The 22,588-nt window shown below is 40.2% G+C and overlaps 3 protein-coding genes across 4 annotated transcripts; 2 read left to right on the top strand and 1 right to left on the bottom strand.

The window, feature by feature from the left end:
• Window positions 1-276: 276 nt before the first annotated feature.
• On the bottom strand, window positions 277-7,863 carry LOC141018108 (flap endonuclease GEN homolog 1). Its single transcript, XM_073492995.1, has 13 exons — window positions 7,390-7,863; window positions 7,085-7,283; window positions 6,821-6,997; window positions 5,787-5,897; window positions 5,618-5,691; window positions 5,425-5,510; window positions 4,906-5,056; window positions 4,535-4,571; window positions 4,381-4,461; window positions 4,170-4,300; window positions 3,999-4,060; window positions 2,719-2,868; window positions 277-2,244 (listed from the first exon to the last, which is right to left on the bottom strand). The coding sequence occupies exons 1-13, from the start codon at window positions 7,548-7,550 to the stop codon at window positions 938-940; spliced, it is 2,727 nt and encodes a 908-aa protein (XP_073349096.1). The 5' UTR covers window positions 7,551-7,863; the 3' UTR covers window positions 277-937.
• ppil6 (peptidylprolyl isomerase (cyclophilin)-like 6) lies at window positions 7,829-11,352 on the top strand. Its single transcript, XM_073492342.1, has 8 exons — window positions 7,829-8,074; window positions 8,158-8,253; window positions 9,500-9,688; window positions 9,987-10,049; window positions 10,173-10,320; window positions 10,779-10,838; window positions 10,960-11,095; window positions 11,189-11,352. The coding sequence occupies exons 1-8, from the start codon at window positions 7,829-7,831 to the stop codon at window positions 11,298-11,300; spliced, it is 1,050 nt and encodes a 349-aa protein (XP_073348443.1). The 3' UTR covers window positions 11,301-11,352.
• A 728-nt stretch (window positions 11,353-12,080) lies between these two features.
• cd164 (CD164 molecule, sialomucin) lies at window positions 12,081-22,098 on the top strand. Of its 2 annotated transcripts, XM_073492365.1 has the most exons (6): window positions 12,081-12,321; window positions 12,991-13,062; window positions 18,414-18,482; window positions 18,786-18,884; window positions 20,180-20,260; window positions 20,381-20,953. In XM_073492365.1, the coding sequence occupies exons 1-6, from the start codon at window positions 12,096-12,098 to the stop codon at window positions 20,551-20,553; spliced, it is 720 nt and encodes a 239-aa protein (XP_073348466.1). In that variant the 5' UTR covers window positions 12,081-12,095; the 3' UTR covers window positions 20,554-20,953. The 2 variants fall into 2 exon arrangements, with proteins under 2 accessions (XP_073348466.1, XP_073348468.1); XM_073492367.1 differs by lacking the exon at window positions 18,786-18,884 and having other exon boundaries at window positions 20,381-22,098.
• The last annotated feature ends 490 nt before the right edge of the window (window positions 22,099-22,588 follow it).

Raw genomic sequence — 22,588 nt, 5'->3', positions numbered from 1 at the left:
ACCAGGAGAAATCCTAATTCTGTGTGTAACGGAGCATTTCATTTGTTCGTTCCGAAAGAGAGTCTGAGAGTGAGGAGGGAGGCACAGCATGAATAATATAGTTTTTAAAACCAAAATGAGAATGTATATGCAGGTTTTCTAAACATGGACAAACTCACTAAAAATAAATTATTGACTCGTTTCACAGTGCCAGGAGATGAGTTTGTCCTGGTTTGTTTTTTTCTTTGTGTCATATTCGTCATCACAATTACGCCATAAAAACAGAACAGTGAAAAGCAGCAGAACATATATGTACATCGCCAGACTACATAAAAAAAAAGACATTAAACTTTATTTAAAAGTCTTAATAGCATTCTGATATAGACAAATCGTTTGTTTCCAGAGCTGAAAAGGAAAGATGCCAAAGAGTGAGACATCATGCTTCTCTCTCAGCTCTGTTGTGAGTTGCACATGCGTAATACGGATCAGCTGACAACAGTGGTTACTTTCTGAATATCTTTTACATCGCACCGCTTTCAAACTCAGTGCAGACTGAGCAGTGTTCCAGCGCTGCTTGAACGGAGATGGATGGAAAAGTATGAACAAACTAGTCCAGTGTGCAAGGGGTAGAACATTTTGAAACATCACCTCGTCTTTGAACACTTCTACCCGAGTCATGTCACAAAAATGTTTGGTTTTTAAACAATGAAGACAGCAGCTTCCATGATGCCACACTACTTAAGTCTTTTGTTTTAATTGAGAGACCACGAGTGGCAGAAATAAAAATAATTATAGATTCATTCTCTGTCACTTGACTAATCCAGTAATTGTTGCAGCTCTACTGTAATAAGCTAATAAATGAGAAATTGAGTAAAGATTTTTAAGGTTTAGAGTAATCTTTCATATTCAACATAAAATAGCTTACATGTTCTTGTCCATCGTCCTGTAATGATGCTGCTCACTTTAGGAATTTCAGTCTCAGCCTCTCTGCCAGTGGCAGCGGACTCTCACCACAGATCACTGAATCATCACTATCTACCACAGTGACAGGTGACGCTGGAGTCTGAAGGAACACATCGTCACTCGCATCAGCTGGTGAGACAGTCTGGCTTTTAGTTGATACAGGCATGCTGTTTGTCTCAATATCTACATTGCAATTCTGAGATTTTAGTCGCGATAACTGGACTGGAGCCGTTTTTGCTGTTGGTTTGGTTGAAACAGGTTTCAGGGGGAAGTCTGAAAGGGAGCCCTTGATCTTGTTTACTGGCTTTAGCTTAGCCTTTCTTTGTGCTCCAAGCTGCTGGTTCTCTGCATCACTCTCCTCGCTGGATGAGCCCACGCTCATACACACACTCTTCTTGGTGGTGTGTGGCACGTTTTTGTCACTTCGATCTGGGCCAGAGTGGCACGTCTGTGGTGGGCCAGCTGATGGGGGAATGGCTTTTCTGACAAATTTATATTTCTGTGGAGGCTTTTGGGAGCCATTACATTTGTCCTTTGTCTTATTTTGAGTTTGTAGTGCAGGCCTCAGCTGCTGCTTTGAACTGTGAGTGTCTGTTTTATTTGTTGTACACTGCCTTCTGTCAGTGAGTGGTTCTTTTTTGTTAACAGCAGATTCCTTTCCTGACAACTTACTGCCAATCCGTCCACTTGGTTTTGAGTTATGAGAAGAAGTGTGTTTGAGAGGGGCTAACTCATAGTTTAGTAGTTTTGAGACCATGTCAGTGGGGATCTCTATCTGGTCAACAGCTTTATCTGTGTTCCTCATGAGCACCCTGTCCCTAAGAGAAAGCTCTGGAGCAGATCTGGAGTCTCCTTCTTTGACGTCACATGAGGTTTTCAGCTTGGTGTTTTCGCCCTCCGTTTCCTTGGCCCCACTGTCTGTGCTCAGCTTGGGCTCAGTGCTGTGGTTTGTGGCTGATGGAGAGGATGTGAAGGACAAAGCCTCCCAGTCGATATCACTTAGGTGTAGAGCGTCGATAACAGCAGAGACAGACGGTGAAGCAGCACCCTCTGATTCTGCTTGAGACTGAGGCGTATTCGGGCAATCACCCAAACTGCCGTTGTCTTCTTTCGTCTTCCGCTGCTGTTTATTGTTCACTGGAGTGTCCAGGAGCACCACTTCTGGTTCCTCTGTGCTGGTAGGGAGTAGTGTTTGGGGTTGAGCGTTAGAGGAACTCTGAAGGGTCATCTGAGCCAAGAGGTCTGAAATACCATCTGAGATCAGATCAGCCGGCTTCTCCTTTTGACTCTTTGGCTTCCTCTCTGTAAAGAAGATTGAGACTGAATGTCAGAGAACGCTTTAATGACTACTTTGAACATGTTCACTGAAAAGTTAGCAATCTCAGTGGTAGATTTCCCTACACATTAGGAAGTGAAGCTCTGCAGCAGTTGTGGCTGGGGAGGGGGGGAGCAAAGTACAACCTGCATAAAGTGACAGCGAAGCCTGTGAGACAGACACCTCTCTGCTGCATCAAAGCCTTTGGTGTGAACTAGTCGAGCTGCCAAACTCTACATTTTCAGGTGTCAGAGCGCCTGTAATAGACAGCCTTGAAAAACAAGTCAAAAGCTCCAGGTGTCTTTGATCAGGATGCCCTTGTCAGCGGCACAGTGAGTGTGGGAAGTCTTGGAGCTTGTCAAGTCTGTGGGAGGGCTCCCATTTTTTGTTTGCTGCATTGTTAACTTCATTAAAAAATATATGAATTTATTGAAAGTGAATATTACAAATTATCGTCTTACTTTTGGTCTTTTTCTCTTCAGCCAGAGCTTTGTCTCTCAGGTAGCTCTCCACCAGCTCTGGGAAGGCCACACGGAAGAGAGACTCTTCCTCCACCGTCCTCACCTCACCTTGATCCTGTGAAGGCCGATCCTCAGGAAACACATAATGTTCTGTAAAAACCCCAAACATCAAGGTCAGATCCATATCGGTATCAACAATTCTCTCATTTATCTTATTTCGGAAAAAATGTTGTTTTTTTTCCTTTACTGATACAAAAATTGTGGTAAAGCATCACTGGAAGGCATTTTGGAGAAATGCAGCTTTTCATTTGAGCTGTGACTTAAAATTATTTTTGTCAACTTTAATTCTGCATGTTATTTTTTCAATTCATTGTTTGGTCTAAAAACATCAGAAATGTTTTTAATAAATCCATCAAAATGTCCTTTAGCCTGAAGCAACGCCATCAAATGTCTTTTGTCAGACCAACAGCACAAAAACACAAAAATATTACATTTACTATAATGTAAGTAAAGGGAAATCAGCAAACCCTCACATGTAAGAACCTGGAACACTCAAATGCTCATCATCGTCATCTCTGCTTGAAAAAATGACCTAAATGACTGACTGATAATCACAATAGTTGCAAATTAATTTTCTGTTGATCAACTAATTAATGAAGAATGAACATTTTGTAGCTGCTGTACTTTCCCAATGGCACTATTTGCAGATGCTCCTCTGAACAAACGCAGACAATAATTTATAAATACTATACACAAATACAGCACATTTTATACAAAATGCAAGTATCATAGCCTTTTAACTCATAAATGCAATAATGCTGTTTCAACCACTTTCTTGTTACAGGGATTTTGGAATACATACATACTTTAGCGTGAGACTAAAGTTTACAGTAACATTCATTAAACTGCATGACAGAATATAACAAATGAGGAACTGCATTCTGAATTAGTTGATTGAGACTTTCTCAGGCTGCTCACGTCGGGCTGGCTTGTTAGTGGACTTTGATATGACAGATTTCCCAGCCTGGGGAGGAAGCCAGTTTAGCACCTAGTGGCTGTTGTGACTGATCTGTCACCTCTGAACCCCACCTCACAGCAAGTCACTAACAGACAACCCGGTGACGAGCACCCTGCACCCCCAACCTCTGCTTACTGCAGCAGTCGTGTCACTCAACCCAGAAGATGTTTTCTTAAACATCGCTTTTTCCTCTGACTGCAGGAAAACAGAGGATTACAGAAAATATTGAAGTGAACAGCATCCTGTGTTGGTTTAAACTGACCTGGTGTGCTCCAGATGATTTCGAAGCAAGCGACGGCATTCCTCACCCTCGGTTTCAGTATTCTTTGGGAGTAAAGGGTGTTGATAATCAAAAATAAGCTTTTATTACAACAAAGTCACTAAAGAGACACTTTTTAGTTGCTAAAAGGTGAAATTGAACTTGGCGGGCTACCTGAGGGGCTTGATTTGGGAACACATTTCCCTTCCATACTTCCTGTTCATCAACTCTGCGTAGGTCATCAAGACTAAAACCTTTTCACTGGTGTAGTGCTTCGGCCACTCCATCTTATCATAGGCAAATTTCTAGAAAACAAAACCATCTTTTAGATGCAACTCACTGAAGAAATAACTTATCAAAGATGTCATTTAAATCAAGCCATTACCTGAATCAACAGCATATTTGGCTGCCTCCTTTTGAAATGTGACACAGGCTTATCCTTGGAAATCAGGAACTCACTAATGATCTGCAAAATTTGATTTAAATATTAAAAACCATATACTTTAGATCAAACAATAAGCACATCAAAACAGCTGTACCTCTGTGAAGGGGAACTGTTGACTTGCAAGTGTTTTCCTATGAAAAAGAGAAAGAAAACACTTAAAAAAGTGAAATCGACAGAATACTCGACTTTAAAAGCCAATTTTTCAATAGGTGGTGTGATAATGTCGTCATTGTGAATAAGTTTGGCCACAATAATCATCAAGTGAAAATCTGATATTGTGACAGCCTTAATTGATAGACTTACTACAGTTTCGCTAGTCTTGGTCTTCTTTTTAATAAGTTGTCTTTATGCTCTTGCTTTCTCATGCCATTAAACTTTCAATTTTCATTTCCTGCATTTACATCTACCGTTTTTGTGAAGAAAAAAAAAAAAGAATCTAGGGTTAATTTCCATCAGGTCACATACTTTCTGATGTTTGCCTCAAAAGACAAAGCCTGGCGCGTCTGTTCATAGTGGTGCCAGTCACAGGGACACTGGTAGTCAAAGTCCTGAGGTTGACAGAAATGTTTGCTGTCGCACAGCACACAGCCGCCGCGTTCATGTGCCTTTGCTGAACCTGAAAAAGGGAGGAGATGAATCAGAGTAAATATCTGATGAAACTTATGTCTCATGCTTTTTTACACATGGCAGAGGAGGTTCTTAAGCATATGTATATTCGTTTGTATAAACTGATTTCTATCTTTTTTTTTTAAATAGGAGAAGTAGGTAAAAAGCCAAGACAAACAACCAACCTTAAAATCTAACACATTACTACAACTCAGGTGTTAAATCAGAGGCTTATTCCGACTAATCCATCTCTCACATACGTGTATGTTTTAACATTGCAGGTTAAATCCTCTCGGGACACCCCTCCCCTCCCCTTTGCTTGCCACCTCTTATCAGGATCAGCCAAAGGGTCAGAGTTCAAGGCAGGGCACCACTCACCAGGATGTCGACATACGTGGCAGTGAGCGACCTTCTTTACGACTCCCTCAGACACACCTGCATTCTCTTCCTTCCACTTGATGAACCTGAGCCGAATAGCAAGAGGTTACAAGTGCACAACCACAGCACAGAAAAGAAAAAAAAATACTTATCTGCAATCAAAATGCAAGAAAGATGAGTGTGTGTTTCCTACCTCTGCAGAAGTGTTTGTCCTTTAATCAGATGAATGAGCCTCAGAGCTTGCTCTCTACCAACACCAGGTATGCCCTTGTGGAAGAAAGCCAATGTACAGTTAGCATCCCGTAAATCATTCATATCAGTGATTTTGATGCACAAATTTCAGATTAAGGCGCCCTCCTTACTTTAGGAATATAATCACAGCCCAGGAAGATGGCCAAACCGACAAGATTCTCTCTGGAAAGATGTAACTCTGTTTCTACCCTGGAGGTCCTGTAACAGTCCACCTGAGGGTCCTGGACGGAAAAGAGAGGAACAATATGCTATATCTTTTGATCTGTTGAATTGAGCATTTCCTCAGACATGAATGCATGTATGCATACGTACATGAAAGCAGTGATGATGTCACTGTGTGTTGTAGTTGTTTGTGTTTATGTTAAAAGCATAATAACATTTTGTGATAATAATAATAAACTGTTTACTTTTTAGTTAATAACCTGACTAGTGATTTGACCTACAAATAATAAATTGACAGTTATTTTGTCTAAAACTAGATTCAACATCCCCAACTCACAAGCAAAATTGAATATGTTGCTCTTTTTAAAATACATAAAGTACTCCAAAACAAAAAACAGTACGTAACAGCAAGTATACCTAATTCAGCACTATAGCTTCTAGTTTTCAGGAGGCAATTTAGAGCAAAAACATAGAATAAAGTTTTTCATTCAGGAAACGATATGGTAAGAAAAATCCTATTGCAATATTTTTAAAAGCTATTATGAATGATCATGCATAACAATTTTCACTTTTGCTGAGAAAGGCTATTTTAAAATATGATGATGTGACATTTGTTGGGGGACTGTTCCAAACAAACATGTTTGGGCCAGGGCATCTGTGTTGGCTTCTGTTATTGCCCTTTGCCATGTTGTGAATTAAGTAATACTTTGATTACTAACTGTGCAACCTGACTGGAAATCAAATGGGAACACTCCTGGAAAAAATGCAGCTCTGACGGGTGCCCAGATGTTACTTTGGTACTCTGGAGAAAGTTTAATCCAAATCACAGGCATATATTTAGTCCTTATAAGTAACAGTTTGAACTGAAGAAGCCTTTCAAGTGAGCGGTGAAGCATCTTCTATCAAGCACCAGCCCTGAGATTTGGGTTCAGCTGTCTCCATATGTTGTACACTGTTGATTATATGAACTTTCACAACATACTTTGCTGTTCATATTGAAGTTCCTGTAGACAGTCCGGGCTCCATACAAGAAAGCGTCTCCATCATTAGTGATGCAGCCATCCACCAGGCCCTGTGAGTCCAGGTAGGCGCACATGGCCTCAGCCTCCCCAGCAGCTGTCACCCATGGCACACCAAGATAGTCCAACATCTCTGCACACTACAGAGGACAGGAGTGCTTAAAAACAACATGCATGTGACTGACTGACTTTGATGAGAGATGCAGGAGAGTGGAGGACCAACCAACCTCTCTTAGCACAGCGTTAAAGCGCCCTCTGCTGGTGTTTTTTGTGGACTTCGCGGCAGGAGCCTTTTTGAATCCTCCATATCTTGTTTCTGTCCTCTTGCTCATGGTTTCCGCTTTGAGTTTAGGGGCTTCTCCTTCCATCACAAAGACGAGCTTCACCCCCATGAGTGTCAGGGATGACATCCTGAAAAACAAATTCCTGGACACAAAAGGTCATCGCTTTTAAGTGATGGTTGTCCAGCAGAAGTTTCGGTTCTAAAGATTGGAACTGAAGCTAACTAAGCTAGCTGATAAGTGACAATTACCTCAGGTGGGGTTTGGTAACTCTGCCCATCATTGCCTGGACGTGCTGGGCCTCGCACACCCATAAGCTCAGGTCAACTGCCAGGGTCTTTCCGCTCAAACTGTACAGCGGCACCGACTCACGAACCGGCTCGACGATAGACCACAAATCGTGAACACCCATAACTACCCAAAAATGGGGTTTAACCGATTTAACTTGAGGGAAACGCGCAGAAAACGTCAATGCTACTCAACACAACACAGAACAACGAGCCGGAGATTTCAAACGGTGGCGCCGCTGGGCCACGTTCCAATTCGTTGAAGGTCTTCTTACTACGCTACCTTGTTGCGGTATTAACTGTTGTAAAGTTGAAAAAGAGGATAAATTCGACGTTTGAGTTGAATTTAAGTCATCAATAAGCATTCTGTGTCGTAATTTTACTAGTCATTCTGTCAAGTATCATGATTACAAAAAAACAAGGTGGAATAGAAGGATACGGTGTCGCGGAGTTGATCGAAGCCAGATGGACGTCATATAAAAGCGCCTCCATATGCTTGTTGCCATGGATACGAGGCTCATGTTTATGGACTGAGGGCTTTTTACTTTTATGGCTGATTTTCTTTTCAACCATGGACTCAAAAATGCACCTAGAAATTGTAGGTTTAATTAAAGATCCCAACTTTCATGTTGCCAAATGTGTTGCCGAGGTAAACCATTCATTTCTTTCTTTTGTTTTATGTATTTGACACGTTTTCACCGGGATGTTAACACTTTTGACTATGCACAACAGGGACTAAAACAGAAGTTTCCTGAGGCATTCTTGGATCCAAAAATTCAACCGCTACTCGAATTTGACTGGCACACCTACCTGTGTAACAAGAAAAGGGTAAGTCATCTGATTATACTTGTTTGAAATCCTCCAGCTGTCCTGGAAATTGGCAAACCTGCTTTTCATGTATGAGTAGAGAGCTGTGATGCGATCTGAGGCTCTGCACAGTGTTTTATATTCTACACCAGTGTTGGAAGAAGATTCATCATAGAAAAGGCAGTGAGACTGCAAGGTTTTAGCTTCTTAAAGGCCCTTCACACCCATGTTTTCACAATCATTGGTGCTGAGCAGACTATTGCTGGGCGCTATGCTTTAAAACACACACTCTTTTTGTACTAAAAAGAGCAATAAAGGTATAGATATATAATTTGTGATATCCTTGCAACTTAATTCAACAAACTATTGGGGCAGAACACGGATGTCAATCAAACAAATGCGCACACAGTATTGAGCAGTGGTCTTATCAGGCAAAATAAATAAAAACAAGCAGTAAAAGTAGAAAAGTACAACTAAAGTATCAAGTAAAATACTCATTAGGAAGCCAAATGGAGCATGTCAAGATTATGCTACTCCCAGTTATGTTATTATATTATAGTTAAGAAATTATTAAGGATGTATTTCTGTGTATAGCACAGAAGCATTCAAATGTAAGTAGTTGAAGTACAGATACATTTAATTAATTTGTAACTTGTATTTCATAAATGATCATGGTTTTTATTAGTATTATTTTAATCTGTTAAAATCATTTGTGAGTAAACCTTTCAAATGAACACAGTCGGGTAAAGAGTACTATATTTGCCTCTTAAATTCAATACAGTAAAAGCGTAAAGTATCATAAAAGTACGTACAAGTATATCTAAAAACAGTACTTTGATAAATATACTTACTTTCAAATGTTGTTCTACATTGACTTGCTCATTTGAAATGACTTGTGAAATTTCAGCAGGTGAATGATATGGCAAATAATAATAATAATAATGATAATAATAATAATAATAATAATAATAATAATAAACATTGTTTATATAGCACCTTTTTAAGACACAGATACAAAGGGCTTTACATTAAAACAGCTGAATAAACACAAAGCGACAGAAAAATAGCAAGCTAAAAGCCATGACAATGAAACAGAAAGAGAGTAACACAGAATGTTATACAGCCAAAAAAAAACTTGATTTAAAAGACGAAACTGAGTTTGCAGCATCTACACAACAAAATACTACTGTAGTTTGATGTGATGGTTATTCTGAAATGCTGAATCACAAAACATTTGTCGTCCAACTTGTCCACCGTTGTATTCAAGGAGCTGCGTGGCGAAGTGTGGCAGTACTCCAGCAGCCTGATGTGCTTTCTGAACGGCCTCCTCCTTGGTAACGAAAAAGATCTCGCCAGCTGGGCCAAGAATCAGTGGAGCTTCACTTTCACTCAGCCGAAGGCTTTCTACATGGCTCTCACTGAGGACTACTATGCGAAACACCTCCAGAAAACTGGGGCAAGTCACAGTCACATAAATAACAAATATAGGTTAAACATATGGTTGTTGGGGAAGTTAATTTTCTGCTTGTGGTGGGTATCACACTACATAGTCATAACGTATTTAGAACATAATTGGATTATCAATAACATGCAACTTTTGACTTTTGAAATGAATGTCTAGGAAGCTTTGCAAACTATTAGGTTCTCGTTTTAGTTAAAGTCATCAGTGGCTCTTCTAGCTGAATATTAATCTGTAAAATTAGGCATTTATTATATTTATTATCCTTGAACATCTCTCTTTCTTGTCATTATAGCATCAGTTTGTCTTCATGGACATTGACGTAGCAAGCGAGGCAGCAGGGAGGTTATTGTTTGAGGTGAGGAAACTCACATGAAGAAAAAAATCATGTTTTTTCTACTTTTCTACCTTATAGAAATGATTTAAATTGCTGATATAAGAAAAGCATGTAAACAAGACACATTGTTCTCCCTTTCCTCAGCTGTTCTCAGATGTTTGTCCAAAGACGTCAAAGAACTTCGAGGCACTGTGCTCAGGCGAGCGAGGTCTGTCGCAGAGCGGCCTCCCACTTTGCTACAAGGGCTCTGTGTTTCATCGCGTGGTGCCTGACGGCTGGGTGCAAGGTGGAGGTATGTCACTAGTCCTCAGTAGCATTTATTTGGTTTTCACATACAAATAAAAACAGTGCAGTTAATTCTAAATACATCTCCACATGGGACACATACATGCTACTTGTGAAGATGGGAAATGTATGAATAAATGATCAATGTAGGGATTTGAAACTAGCTACAGTACATCTGGGAATGGGTTATGGTTGAGGGTTGAGGTTGGGGTTGGATTACAGTTGAATGAAATCATTTTTTGAGCGTATCTGACTCATCTTTTGCCAGTAAGTGAAATAAGCAGTGGACATCTCGAACTTCCTCCACAGTTACTTCCACATAACTGTCTGCTTACTGTTAAGCCAAGTGCTTCTTCAGATTATGAAATCACCCTGAGTAATCAACACATTATTGTGAAATTTAGGAAGAGAATTAAATATACTGTGGTCTACTTGCATTGTATCTGTCATCTTTCAATTTTTCAGATATTTCTCCAAAAAGAAAAGGTGATGGAGGGGAGTCAATCTATGGACCAACTTTTGAAGGTATGACACATATAAACAGTCCAAGACATCAACAGTATTACCACAAGATTGCACTCTGCATGCTCTGTATATTAGTGAATTTACTTCTCCTGTCTGTAACATATGTACCTTCTCCTTTTAGATGAGAGCTTTGCCGTGTCCCACTCTAAACGGGGCACTCTAGGAATGGCCAATAAGGGTCCCCACAGCAATGGATCCCAGTTCTACATCACCCTGCAGCCAACACCCTGGATGGACAGGACCTACGTGGCCTTTGGGTTTGTATCACTAATTCCAGTTCCCAATTCTGCATAATCTCATTTTTCTTATACAGTTTTGTTCAAACCTAATGTTCTTGTTTTCCTTTCTAGTCAAGTGGTTGAGGGTGTCGACGTCCTCAGGAGATTAGAAGAGGCTCCGACTTGCAATGAAAGACCAAAATATGAATGTAGAGTTACAGATTGTGGAGTGTTTCAGTTTTAATGTCTTTCCCAATATTTCTTCTTTAAGAATGTAATAAAATAATCACAAGGTTTATGAAGTAATGTTCTCATGGTTAATTATCTTGTAATCTCGGGGAAATATGTGCTAATGACATAAATAACTTGTGATCTTGAGAAAACAAATAAATTTCACTTGTTAAAATGATAAAAATAATATCATTGACCAATGACCATTAAGTATGTTTTTAATGAGCATGACTCAGATAAAAAAAAAAAAAAAAAAAATAATAATAATGCCTATGCATCCTTGTCAACCAGCATTTCATCATTCTTAAGCGTTTCCTCATCAATTAAGATGTATGTTAGAGATATATTATTATACTCTTGTATTGGTTTCTTTGTATTTTTTGTTTCAAGTTACATGTTATGAGACATTTGATAAATTAATAATGTCTACATTTAGTTTCAAAATTATTTAACTAAGGTTTAATTGCATATTTATTTATTTATTGAGACATTTAGTTATTTATTTTTTCTATGTTTCGATTTGCATTTTGTGCCCTGGGGCCCTCTAGCGACTCAATCCGGCCATGCCAAATGATGAGAGGTTATTTTTAACGTATTAATATTCAGTGTGTCTCGTCACAGGTGCACTACTTTTTTCTATCAGGTGTATTTTTTTTAGCGGCGTCACAGGTGTCTCGGCCGAGCAGAAGGGAAACCCAGCACTTTGTAAACGACGACACAGAAGAAGCCTCTGTCTTTCTTGCGTTTGACGTCCCCGCAGCTCACGCACACTTGGGCTTTTCTCACCCCTCCCACTGAAAAGTGCCACATGACCTGTCAAATAGGAAGTGAGGAGCCACCGAGCAGCAACAGCAGCATCGACCAGACACGCAAGACGGGAGGAAGCCGTGAAGTCCTTCTCGACGTTTCTCCGCAGATACTATTTCACTGTCGAGCAGATTGGAGCAATAAGTTGTCCGCAGCCATGTACTTGAAGCTGGTGTTTTTCGCTGTAGTTGTAGCTGCGTTTGGCGCAGCAGCCGCAACAGACTCAGGTAAGTTTGCGACCTCCCGTTGCTGAGCTAGCGGCTAGCTAACCTACAGCCTCAGTGTACCTCCTCAGTTAGCTCGGTCAAGACACCCCCAGTTAGCTGGTTTTAATCTGTCTGTACGCGTTTGTTTTTGGTCTGTTTTATGTCTCACGTCTTAGTTTGATAGCCGTCGCTCGTTTTAGTTTATGTTTACAAAAAATAAATGTTCAGAATATCCTTTTGGCAACTTGTCAGTGTCATGTCCACGCTGGCCAGTGCGACTCAAGTTGTCAGCTAGCTAAACGCTGTAGCCTGCTAGCAAGCTATGTGACCTGAAATTAAATCAGAAATGTGTGACTGTAATATCTCTGTCCTAATGTGACTTACGAGAGGTGTAAGCAGGAACGGGACTGGTCTGTCCGATCCAGTTGATCAGGTACCAGAGACCAGATCAGCTTGTTATGCAACACCCCTCCTTTGCCTCTCTGTTGTGTCACATTTTAAGATTCATAACATTGTAATACCCTGCTTTGCCTGTATGTACTCACTTATTTGACATCGTTAGACCCTTTTTTAGCTGCACCATTTTACAGCAACATCTGCAGAGCTACAGTTTCATTTTCAGTCACATGCAGGAAGTTACTATTATTAAAAACTGCCATGACTAAATCTGAGTTATCGCTTCTTTTGCAGATGGATGTCCTGGCCATGAGGCATGTGATTTATGTGGAGCCACTACGGACTGCCAGTGGTTTAATTGCTCATGTGAGTATCTGTCCTAAATGTGTGGCAGGTTGTGGAGCGAGATGCACAGATTGGTCTTTGTGTGTCCTAAATTGTCCAGACAGCTGAACCGATTGGACACATGATGCCTGGGTATGGAGAGAATGTATGGCAGTGGATGCTGACTTTTAGATGATGTCATACCTTAATGGCAATCATCTGGCAACACTAACATAACACTCTGGATCTGGACTGGTTCGTGCCTTAGATTGCATCGACTCTGTAGTATTACTCACCGCAATGAATTTGCTGTATAGGACTGATGAAGCCAGGAATCAAAGCTTTGAAGTGAATGTCCACACTTTCGTTCTGATTGTGGTTTTGCTGCCGTTTGTCCACATCTCTGTATCAGCATTCTGTAATTTCATTACGTTAATGGAGATATCTGTCTTAACAACTTGAGTTCCCCAAATATGAGAAATCTCCCTGATTTCTGCACTACAGAGGAAATGTGGAGAAATATGCTGCAATTGTGTTTTTCAACCTAATTTGGAAATCTGCTGGTTGTGATTAGAAATGTGCATCATTCAGTAAAAAGGAGTTGCCATAACAGAACTGCATGACTGATTGCTTCCTGAGTTGACCAACGGCTTCCCATTCACCGCGGTTGTGTTTTTTGTCGTTTAAAAGAAGAGCTGGTTGTTTTCGTGTTGTTATCAGTGACAGGAAATGAGGTTACAGTTCGCAGGTTTGTCACACAGTTTGAAAGCACACTTCTGACTAAATGTTTATGAGGTAGAGGCAACAGTAACCCTCTGGCCAAAAACTGAACCTTGAAGAAAAAAAAAAAAAAATCCTCATGAGTAATGTGATTATTGACCATATCACCCTCGAGGGCCCTACTCCAAAGCTGGCCTGAGTTCAGTATGTGCAGTGAGGCACACGCAGGTCTCTAGTGATTGTGAAGAAGATGAACAGGAGAGGAAGCGAGGGGATGTGTGGCAGGAAGCCTGCAATATCCTCACAGAAGGAAGGAGGGGATAAAGGCACGAGTGAGAGGAAAGAGTGTGCAGATAGGATGGAAGATAAGTTTCATTTGCCTTGTTGCTCTCATAATATATGTGCCTCGAGTGCAGTTCAGATCGAGTGTATAGTGTGATCTCTGTGGCTTTCAGTTGTTATTAGGCTCTGGGAATGGAAGATACGGTAACTTGTGTGTAATCTGAACCCTGTTACTCGCTGGTCTAGCAATCAGAGCTGCAATGATTACTCAATAGTCATTACTCACCAACTATATCAATAATTGATTCATCTGTGTGAATAATTTTTAAGAGAGAAAATCTAAATGTGAGTAGTTTCTGGTTTCTTTACTCCTCTATGACAGTTACAGAACATCTTTGGGTTGTGGACAAAACATCTGAGGACGTCATCTTGTGCTTTGGAAAACACTGATAGACATTTTTCACCATTTTCTGACATTTTATTGACCAAACAACTAATCGATTAATCAAGAAAACAATTAACAGATTAATCTAAAATGATTATAAGTTTTAGTTGCAGCCCTATCTAGCATATACAAAATCAGCAAGCATTGCTTCACTTTAGTAGGACAGGCACAGGTGTGTTACCTCTCAAGGGAACTGACCTGTTTGACAACTTAAGCAATGAGAAGCTTTGACTGTCTAGGAGAGGCTGTGTAGAGATTTAGTGATCCCACACCCTCTGTCTGCTTTGTCTTTGAATGTTAAATGGCCCTGTAGTGATACATTCCTTAATGATTTATTAACTGGTTGAAAAGGACAGGTGGGATGACAATTATTTAACTCTCTTCGCTGAGCAGTAGGAGACAATATCATTCCCCGAGGGAGAAACACGTGCAGGTTTACAATTACACTAAGTGCACATGAGGAAATAACAACCCTCCACCCACACAAAAAAACTCAATATTAAGAATATGAAGATCTTTTCTCTGATTGAGTTTGTAGTAATTTTGCTTTTGTTTAGTTTAGAGAATTTCTTCCAAAAAAAAATTACTCAAACTGTTCAATCGATTATCTAAATAGTTGATAACTAATCGATTAACCATTGCGGTTCTAATTTTTTCCCCAGATCATGTGACGTTAGTGTAAACAAGGTAATGACTCATAGCTAACGGCTTCAGGGAGGTCTGGCTGTTTTTATCTTGTTCTTGTTGGAAAAAGTGTCTCTTCTACCCTGACTTCTGACACCAGAACAAACAACTTACATCAGCCTGCTACAATACACAACATAATGGGAAAGCACTACCGTGCTAACAGTACTGACTGTTTAATCACATACCAACTACGCCAAGAGCTAAAACCTTTCACAAACTCAAGAATGGATCACCTATTTGGTATGAAATCAGCAAAAAACAGAAAGGTCAGCTCTGGCCGGTTGAGAAAGCATAACCACACTGCTGCAGCAAGCTAACGCCTACCACATTGTCATTACCAGATTTATCTTCGGTTTAGGGATTTTGTGTAAACAAGGCTTTGGCGTCAGAGGCACATTTCCCTGCAGCCCAGTGTTTAAATGCTAAAAAACTTTACACGTGTACATGCAAGCTCTGAAGGGCCCAAAAGAACAGGTTGTAGTCTGTGACAAAGCTTGTTGAGAGGTCTTAACCAAGAGGTCGTTTCTGTTGCTTTCATTCACGCCTCTGGCTTGAAGAAGCTCTGGATAAAGCTTGTGGTGCTGATTATGTCACTGTCTTGAAAAAGAGTGAGAGTCAGTCCTAATGTTCACAGCTGCCTGCGAGATAACAGCCCTCTGGCCTGCTGGAGAGTGTAAAAACCCTCCTCCCACATGGTCCGACATACGTGGATTGTGGTGTCAGATCGCACAAAGACTGTGAGAAATAAGCTGCCAACACTTCAGAAATGATTTTCACTTAGATATAACTAAATCACAGTTAGAAAGGCAGTGAGTCATTAAGTTTCCAGCTTTAGAGAGTCTTACTTTTTGCATTTTAAAAAGTATGACGCAACTTATTTTTTGTGCTCATGTTGCTTCCTGGTTAATCATGTAATGTAGCAGGATAGACATTAATAAAACAGGGAGAATGCTCAGTGACCTCGATAGACACCTGACAGAAAAGCTCCCAAACACCACAAAACCCTGGCTTTAATAATAACCACATAATTGAACCATTCTCAAGTCTGGGCCCCACAAACTAATAATTAGGACAGCCATTTGCTAGTTGCTTGCACTGAAGGCTAGCGCACAAAGATGCATAACCTGATACAAGGACCACAAAATACATCCCTGTGAGCTGTGGAAAATGCATCACAGACCCATTGTGACTAATTTTTGACCCTATTTGGAGAAAACCAAAATATGCTTCCAACAATGTCTGCAGCAAGTTAAAGTTGTTTTATCTGTAAATTATGAGGAGCCATCTGAGAGGAGTCATAAGGTCCTGTTTCTGTGGATTATACTGTATTATGACGAACAAGGAAGGTGTAGGAAGGCATTTTACAGCCCCAGGTGCACTACATTGAGCTGACGTTGTTCCTTTTTATGATGTTCCTGTATTCCCAGAAGGAAATGCCGTCATATGCTCATAGTAACAGATTCTCGAGCGATTCTTATCAACACCACAAAGAGGTCAACGGCCATTAACGGCCTTCTCTGTCACTATATGTTACCATTATTGAAGCCTTGTTGGAAATGCATGCTCCACTTGAAAAGTTAAGTTTCTCGACCTGTAAAACAGCATTCCAGAAGACAAGTATAGGCAAAGTGACCATTCTGGATATTTGTATACCATCACTACTTTTGTAATTACTGTATTCATGTCCAGTAAGTTCCAAGTTGGATCCAAATAAATCATTTGGTTAATCCTTTATCAGAATAGTTGCAGATTAATCGCCTGTCGGTCTATAAATCAACCAATCATGTCGGGTGTATTACATACGCAATACATTATTAATTATCAAAACTTGACACACATTCAGAAAGTACGAAACAAATATACCCAATATATCAAATAATTTCCTGTACATATCTGGCCAACAGTGCTGAACAACAGCAGTAGAGTGAATATCGTCTAACTGGGTGTGAAAAGAATCTATAGTCACAAGGTGCTGTCAGTTGTGACTCATGGTTTCCTCACTGACGCAGGCAGAGATTAACCATTGAAAAGAAACGCAACACAAATTAATAGCAAGACGATGTTAAACAAGTTAAACAACAAACAAAGAGTCCTTGTTTGTTGTTTAACTTGTTTAACATCATCTTGCTATAGTTGACAATGTCCGTGAATTAGTAAAGCAATATTTGTGAGGTAACTAAAACTTCACTGCTATGCCACGTGTGTATCTTGACTTCTTGGCAAGTATTTTGGACAGGCAAGACTTCATGGTGGGGTTAAAGTCCCTCTCTGTATCTGTAAATTAGTAATCCAATTTTACAATTACGAGAATACACCTAGACGATCAAACTGTGACTCAGCAAGCTGAACATAAAAAACAAATAGAGCAGAGGTAGAATGAAACTAAGTAAATTTACTCAAGTACAATTTTATGGTACTTAAAGGTACTTAGTGGTTAAAGGTATACTGTACTATATTTCAGAGGGAAATAAATTTATTTGGCATTTTTAGCCAAATTATTAATAAACTATCAAACTGTGTATACAGTTTATTACATGATAATACATTAGTAATATAATCCTGTAGTAACACTCACAGGGACCCTTCTGTTGCTCCGCACTTTTACTCAAGTAACACAATTTAAAAGAGTATTGTTGTATTGCAACTTTTACCACAGTACATGGTCTGAATAATCATTAAGTTCCTTGTTCTGTTTTTTCCTCAGTGAGCTATAAATGAGTGATGCGTGGAGTCATGATCTTATGTTGATAGATGAAGTGCTGATGCAGTAAAAATTAAAATCAAAACAGGTTTCAGTCATGCTCAAATTCAAATAACAACAAGTGTCATTTGATGGGGGCAGCAGGACGGAAAGAGCGCCATCCTCCAAACAGCAGGATGTGGGCTTATGTGAGCAGCAGCTCTGACCTTCCTGTGGCGGAGATAAGAAAAGAGAATTGCCCCACTGCATATCATGTTGCTTAACTATTTGTGTGCACAAAAAAAGGGAGAGAGAGAGCATCAGATGCAGCCGTGTGATACGCAGAGTTTTGCACATACACAGCATGATGTTGGTGATTACTTGACTACTTCTTGGTGAATTCAGTGAGTCAGTGATAACTATTACTCAGTCGTCAGCTCAAAATAACTCTGGATTGAGCTAAAATGAATGAAATGAAGTGCTTTTGCTCTGGTTAACATACAACACAGAATCTTGGTAAACTTAATTCATATGAAGTATAATCAGGTGTTTAATTCATGATTCTTTTGTCTCTTTCAGCAACTGTTGGCTGTCACAACGTGACTCTCATGGCAGAAAACAGCACCTGCATCAATGTTAGCTGCTCCGGTAAGTCTAGTGTTTCAAAATATCAGACTGGAAATTAACATTTTTTATTAACATATTCTTCTAATTCTGCAGATTCTGTATGGGTCTAGTTATGCTCTAACTAAGGTGTCAGTTAATAATCAGTCGCAGCACTTTGGCTCTGTCTCCCATCTGTTGTCTGTGTCCAGAAGTCTTGATGTAAAGCATAATTTTCACCTGCCTAAGGGAAAATAATTAAAAAAATAAAATAAAAAATCTTTCTTGTTGGGTGGTGTTTCTTGCTTTCCTCCTGTCACCTTGTCTTGGTGTTGGTTCCCTGTCCAGCTGACCCCACTCCAGCCCCAGCTACTACTCCCTCTGTGACTGCTTCCCCTCCCACTACAGCCGCCCCTGTTGTCACCACTGCCTCTAACAGCAGCACAGGTAATCTGTCCTCTGCTACTCTCTGCTGTAGTCTGTGTTGTCCAGTATATAAGGTTATTTAGTGAAATCAAACCCTCTTTCTGATAATACTTATTGTCTGCCATTTTTGAGCTATAGTATTTACTTCTGTAACTGCCTCTCTATATAGTAGTTCTCACTGTTAGTGGCGGGTTCCACCATTCCCTGGATTCAGATTGCCTTCGTATGCACAAGGGATTCACAGGAAACGATGCAGCATGTATCCAGTGTTGATGTTTTAATTTCATCTCAATGATAATAGCCTCACTGTTTACATCTTATCAGAGCTGTGTTGGGTTACTGCTTCTGATGCACACCCAACATTTTCTGCTGCTAGATTAAAAGACTCAAGGCCCAATCACATTAAGATTTGTTGCTACAGGCATGGTAGCTTTAAAAATACCTTGGAAAAATATGCCAAGCAGAAACGACATGGTGCACCTTTCAGGTTCTAAAAACCATGAGAAGTGATGCAAAAAAGGAGCGCACGCCTGGTGTGAAACACAGGATGGTAGTCACAGGAAAAGTAAGCTGGTTATAGTAGCATCTTGTAGGTGCAAGGTTATCAGGAAATCATGTGAATAAAAAGAGGTTAACATCTCCTCACTTCCTCCATGCTGCAGAAGTTTAATAAAGACATTTCAATCCTCATCAGGTCAAGACAGTCTGACCTGATGAGGGTTCAAGTGTGATTGAAAGGTTGTCTTAAATAAACTTCTGTGGCGTGGAGTAATTGTGCAAGTGTTACCGTCATTCCAAGTAGTCGTCACAGGAAACACAATGTATTTGTCATCACTATTCACACTAACTGTGATTTTTTTTATTTTTTTTAATCAAAAATGTGTCTAAAAAACAAGACAGCAGTAATTTTCAGCATTTTTCGTCAGTTTTTTACTTTTGGAAAGGGAGTAATGGAACAAGAGGGAGCAGCCACAGTGAGCTGTTGGATGAAGAGTTAAAGACAGCAGGCATGGACACAAACTTTATTGTTCCCTGCTGTTGTGTGGAAAACTACTCGCCTGCCGGTAGAGTGAAATCAGATCGGTTGCCATTATTATTTTCAGTGAGCACAGAGAATTCACCAATGAATGTGAAAGCAGCCCTCTAGTGTCAAACTCTGCACATACATCATTCTACACAGTGAAGCTCAAACACCCAGCTGTAGGAACAAGAACAAAAACACATTTTTGTCTTTAAGAATGAAAATTAAACAGCTTAAATGCCTTTAAGTCAAATGGTTCATGGGCTAATGGATGTGTTCTTACTGTGACCTTAAGGAAATGCAACCACTATTCCCACTGTTGCCCCCACTCCGAGTGGTAACGTTTCCACCTCCACGGCTCCATCCTCTACCGCAAGTAAGTGGCAAAGTCTGACATTGTGATAAAGCGGGAACGTTTTTAAATCTGTCTTGTAATGTACATAAACAAGAATAACTCCAATGTCTGCATTTTCCCTTGCCTTGTCTTTTATCACAGCTGGAACAAGTGCAAGTACCACACCAGTTTCCCCCTCTCCTGACCCTCACAAGAACACCTTCGACGCTGCGAGCTTCATCGGTGGGATAGTGCTGGTGCTGGGCCTGCAGGCAGTGATCTTCTTCCTCTACAAATTCTGCAAGTCCAAGGACCGCAACTACCACACCCTTTGAAGCAGCCACTCTTTTTGAACCACAGCACTCGACCTATCCCCACCAACTAGAACCTTCCAGAGAAGACTCCCCACTCAGCACGCACTCCTCACGACGGACTCAAACAGTGTTTTCAAGCAGGTTTTCTAGATCTTTGATGTTTGTGCCATTTGCGGTTTAGCTCTGCCATCTGTATTGAGTCACTAATGCAGACCTGTATGTATGATAGTTCACACCACAGTAACTTGAACTCACTCACAGATCTCCAGTGATATGACATTCAAGCCTTGAGTTTGAGGATTACATCATCTGGTTGCTACTCCCACCTCCTGCCATTAGTCATTCTGCAAAGACCATTTCCAGCAAATGTGGGGGGTTGTGTTTCCTTCTGATTTGTCAATTAAATACACCACATGAGACTTAAAGAATTACTCATGTATACAAAGAAGCTTTTTTGGGAGTAGTGCAGCTGCAAACTGGAAGTATTTACATCATATTTTTTGGTCTCGATTTGGAAACACTGTTTGAGTTCACAGCTATTCTTAAACGTGACGACTGCAATGATTCAGTATTGCTTTTAGCCTATTGAATCGTGGGCAGGTTCCTTCTCCCCCGTGCAGCTCTATCATGTATATGTGTTCAAAGATGATGTAAAAGAGGCGGGGTTACTTAGAGTACGAGGGAATAAAAGCAACACCCAATCATCTTATGTCAGACCCAAAAAATAGTGATCCCTCTCTGGTCTTATTTTGGGTGTCTCCCTTGGTATTTAGGAGTGCTGTGCGTGTTCTGCTGTTACCATCCCTGGGGAAGTCTTTCACCCAATGCTAGTTATAAAAAATCTCAAAAACCAACTGCCAGTAGAGCAGCTCAATGCAATAAATCATGTATCAAGCTCATCTCCCATCCTTGAATCTTAAAACATACCCACTCCATTTGCTAACGTTGAGCTGGCCCTAGTCACAAGATTGTAGATTATTTTCAGAAATATGAATAATTCATTCGTTTTATTAATGTAGATAATGTAGAAAATGGGGAGATAAAGAAAATGGAATGCACCTTCTTGATGTGGACAGTGATCGCAGTGAAGTGCCTTTAATGTCCAGTATGACTTAAAGAGAGAGACGGAAGAGGATTTTCTTTCGATTGAGGCCCGAGTGTTATCGTTAGTTTATGTTTCCAAAAAAGAAACGGTATCGCGGTGCTGATATTGGTGAGAACAGTAGTATCCCAGCTGGACTGAAGAGCCTTTTATTGTCAAAGAATACAGTAGATAGTTGTCACTCGAGGGCCTTAATCAGTCGAGGTTGAAGTTTTTTCCCTATACGTTGAGGATTATATTCAGTGAATGAAATGGTCTTCTGTTCTTTGTAAATGAATAATTTAAAGGTGCTCCTCCTTTTGTAGCACCCAATACTGCTCCTGAATTTCTTCCAACCTAACTATTTATGTTTCTGAACTCGGTTGTAAACTGTGTTGGATTTTGAAACATGAAAAAATGAGCTAGAAGGAAATTTTGGACTGCTGTTGGATGCTATAAATCTGGGAGTGTACCTGAAGGAAAAGGCAAAAAATATTGTTTAAAGGTGCAATATGTAAGAATAAGCTCCCCTGTTGAGTTTGTACGCCAAACAAATGGAAGGCAGAATGCTGCCAAGTGGAGCTGCAGTTAGCTAGTTAGTTCAGTTAGTGTGCTAGCAGTCCAGACTGGTAGCTTGGAGCAATGTGAGCGTGTTGTTATAGCACAGGAGCCTTGGACCGCTGGAAGGAGGAGGTTTTCAGGCCCAGAATGGAGGGTAACCCCAAAACATAACTTGAGAACTGTTATTCTTCACCATCCATTAATTTGTTTTTGTTATTTTTTGATTGTTTTTAATCAAAAATTCTTACATATTGCACCTTTTTTAAAATCATGAGTATTAGAGCGAGTGCATTGAGGTAAAAATGTTGGACTGTTTGAGTGCTGGTTTGGTTAATTAAATGAGCATTGCACATCTGATTTCTGACGTTGCCATGTAAACAAGAAGATTGTGAATGAAGTGCAGAACTGCAACAA

The sequence above is a fragment of the Pagrus major genome, chromosome 22 (assembly GCF_040436345.1).
Source record: "Pagrus major chromosome 22, Pma_NU_1.0".
Classification (NCBI taxonomy): Eukaryota; Metazoa; Chordata; class Actinopteri; order Spariformes; family Sparidae; genus Pagrus; species Pagrus major.
This window is presented reverse-complemented; position numbering and strand designations above follow the sequence as displayed.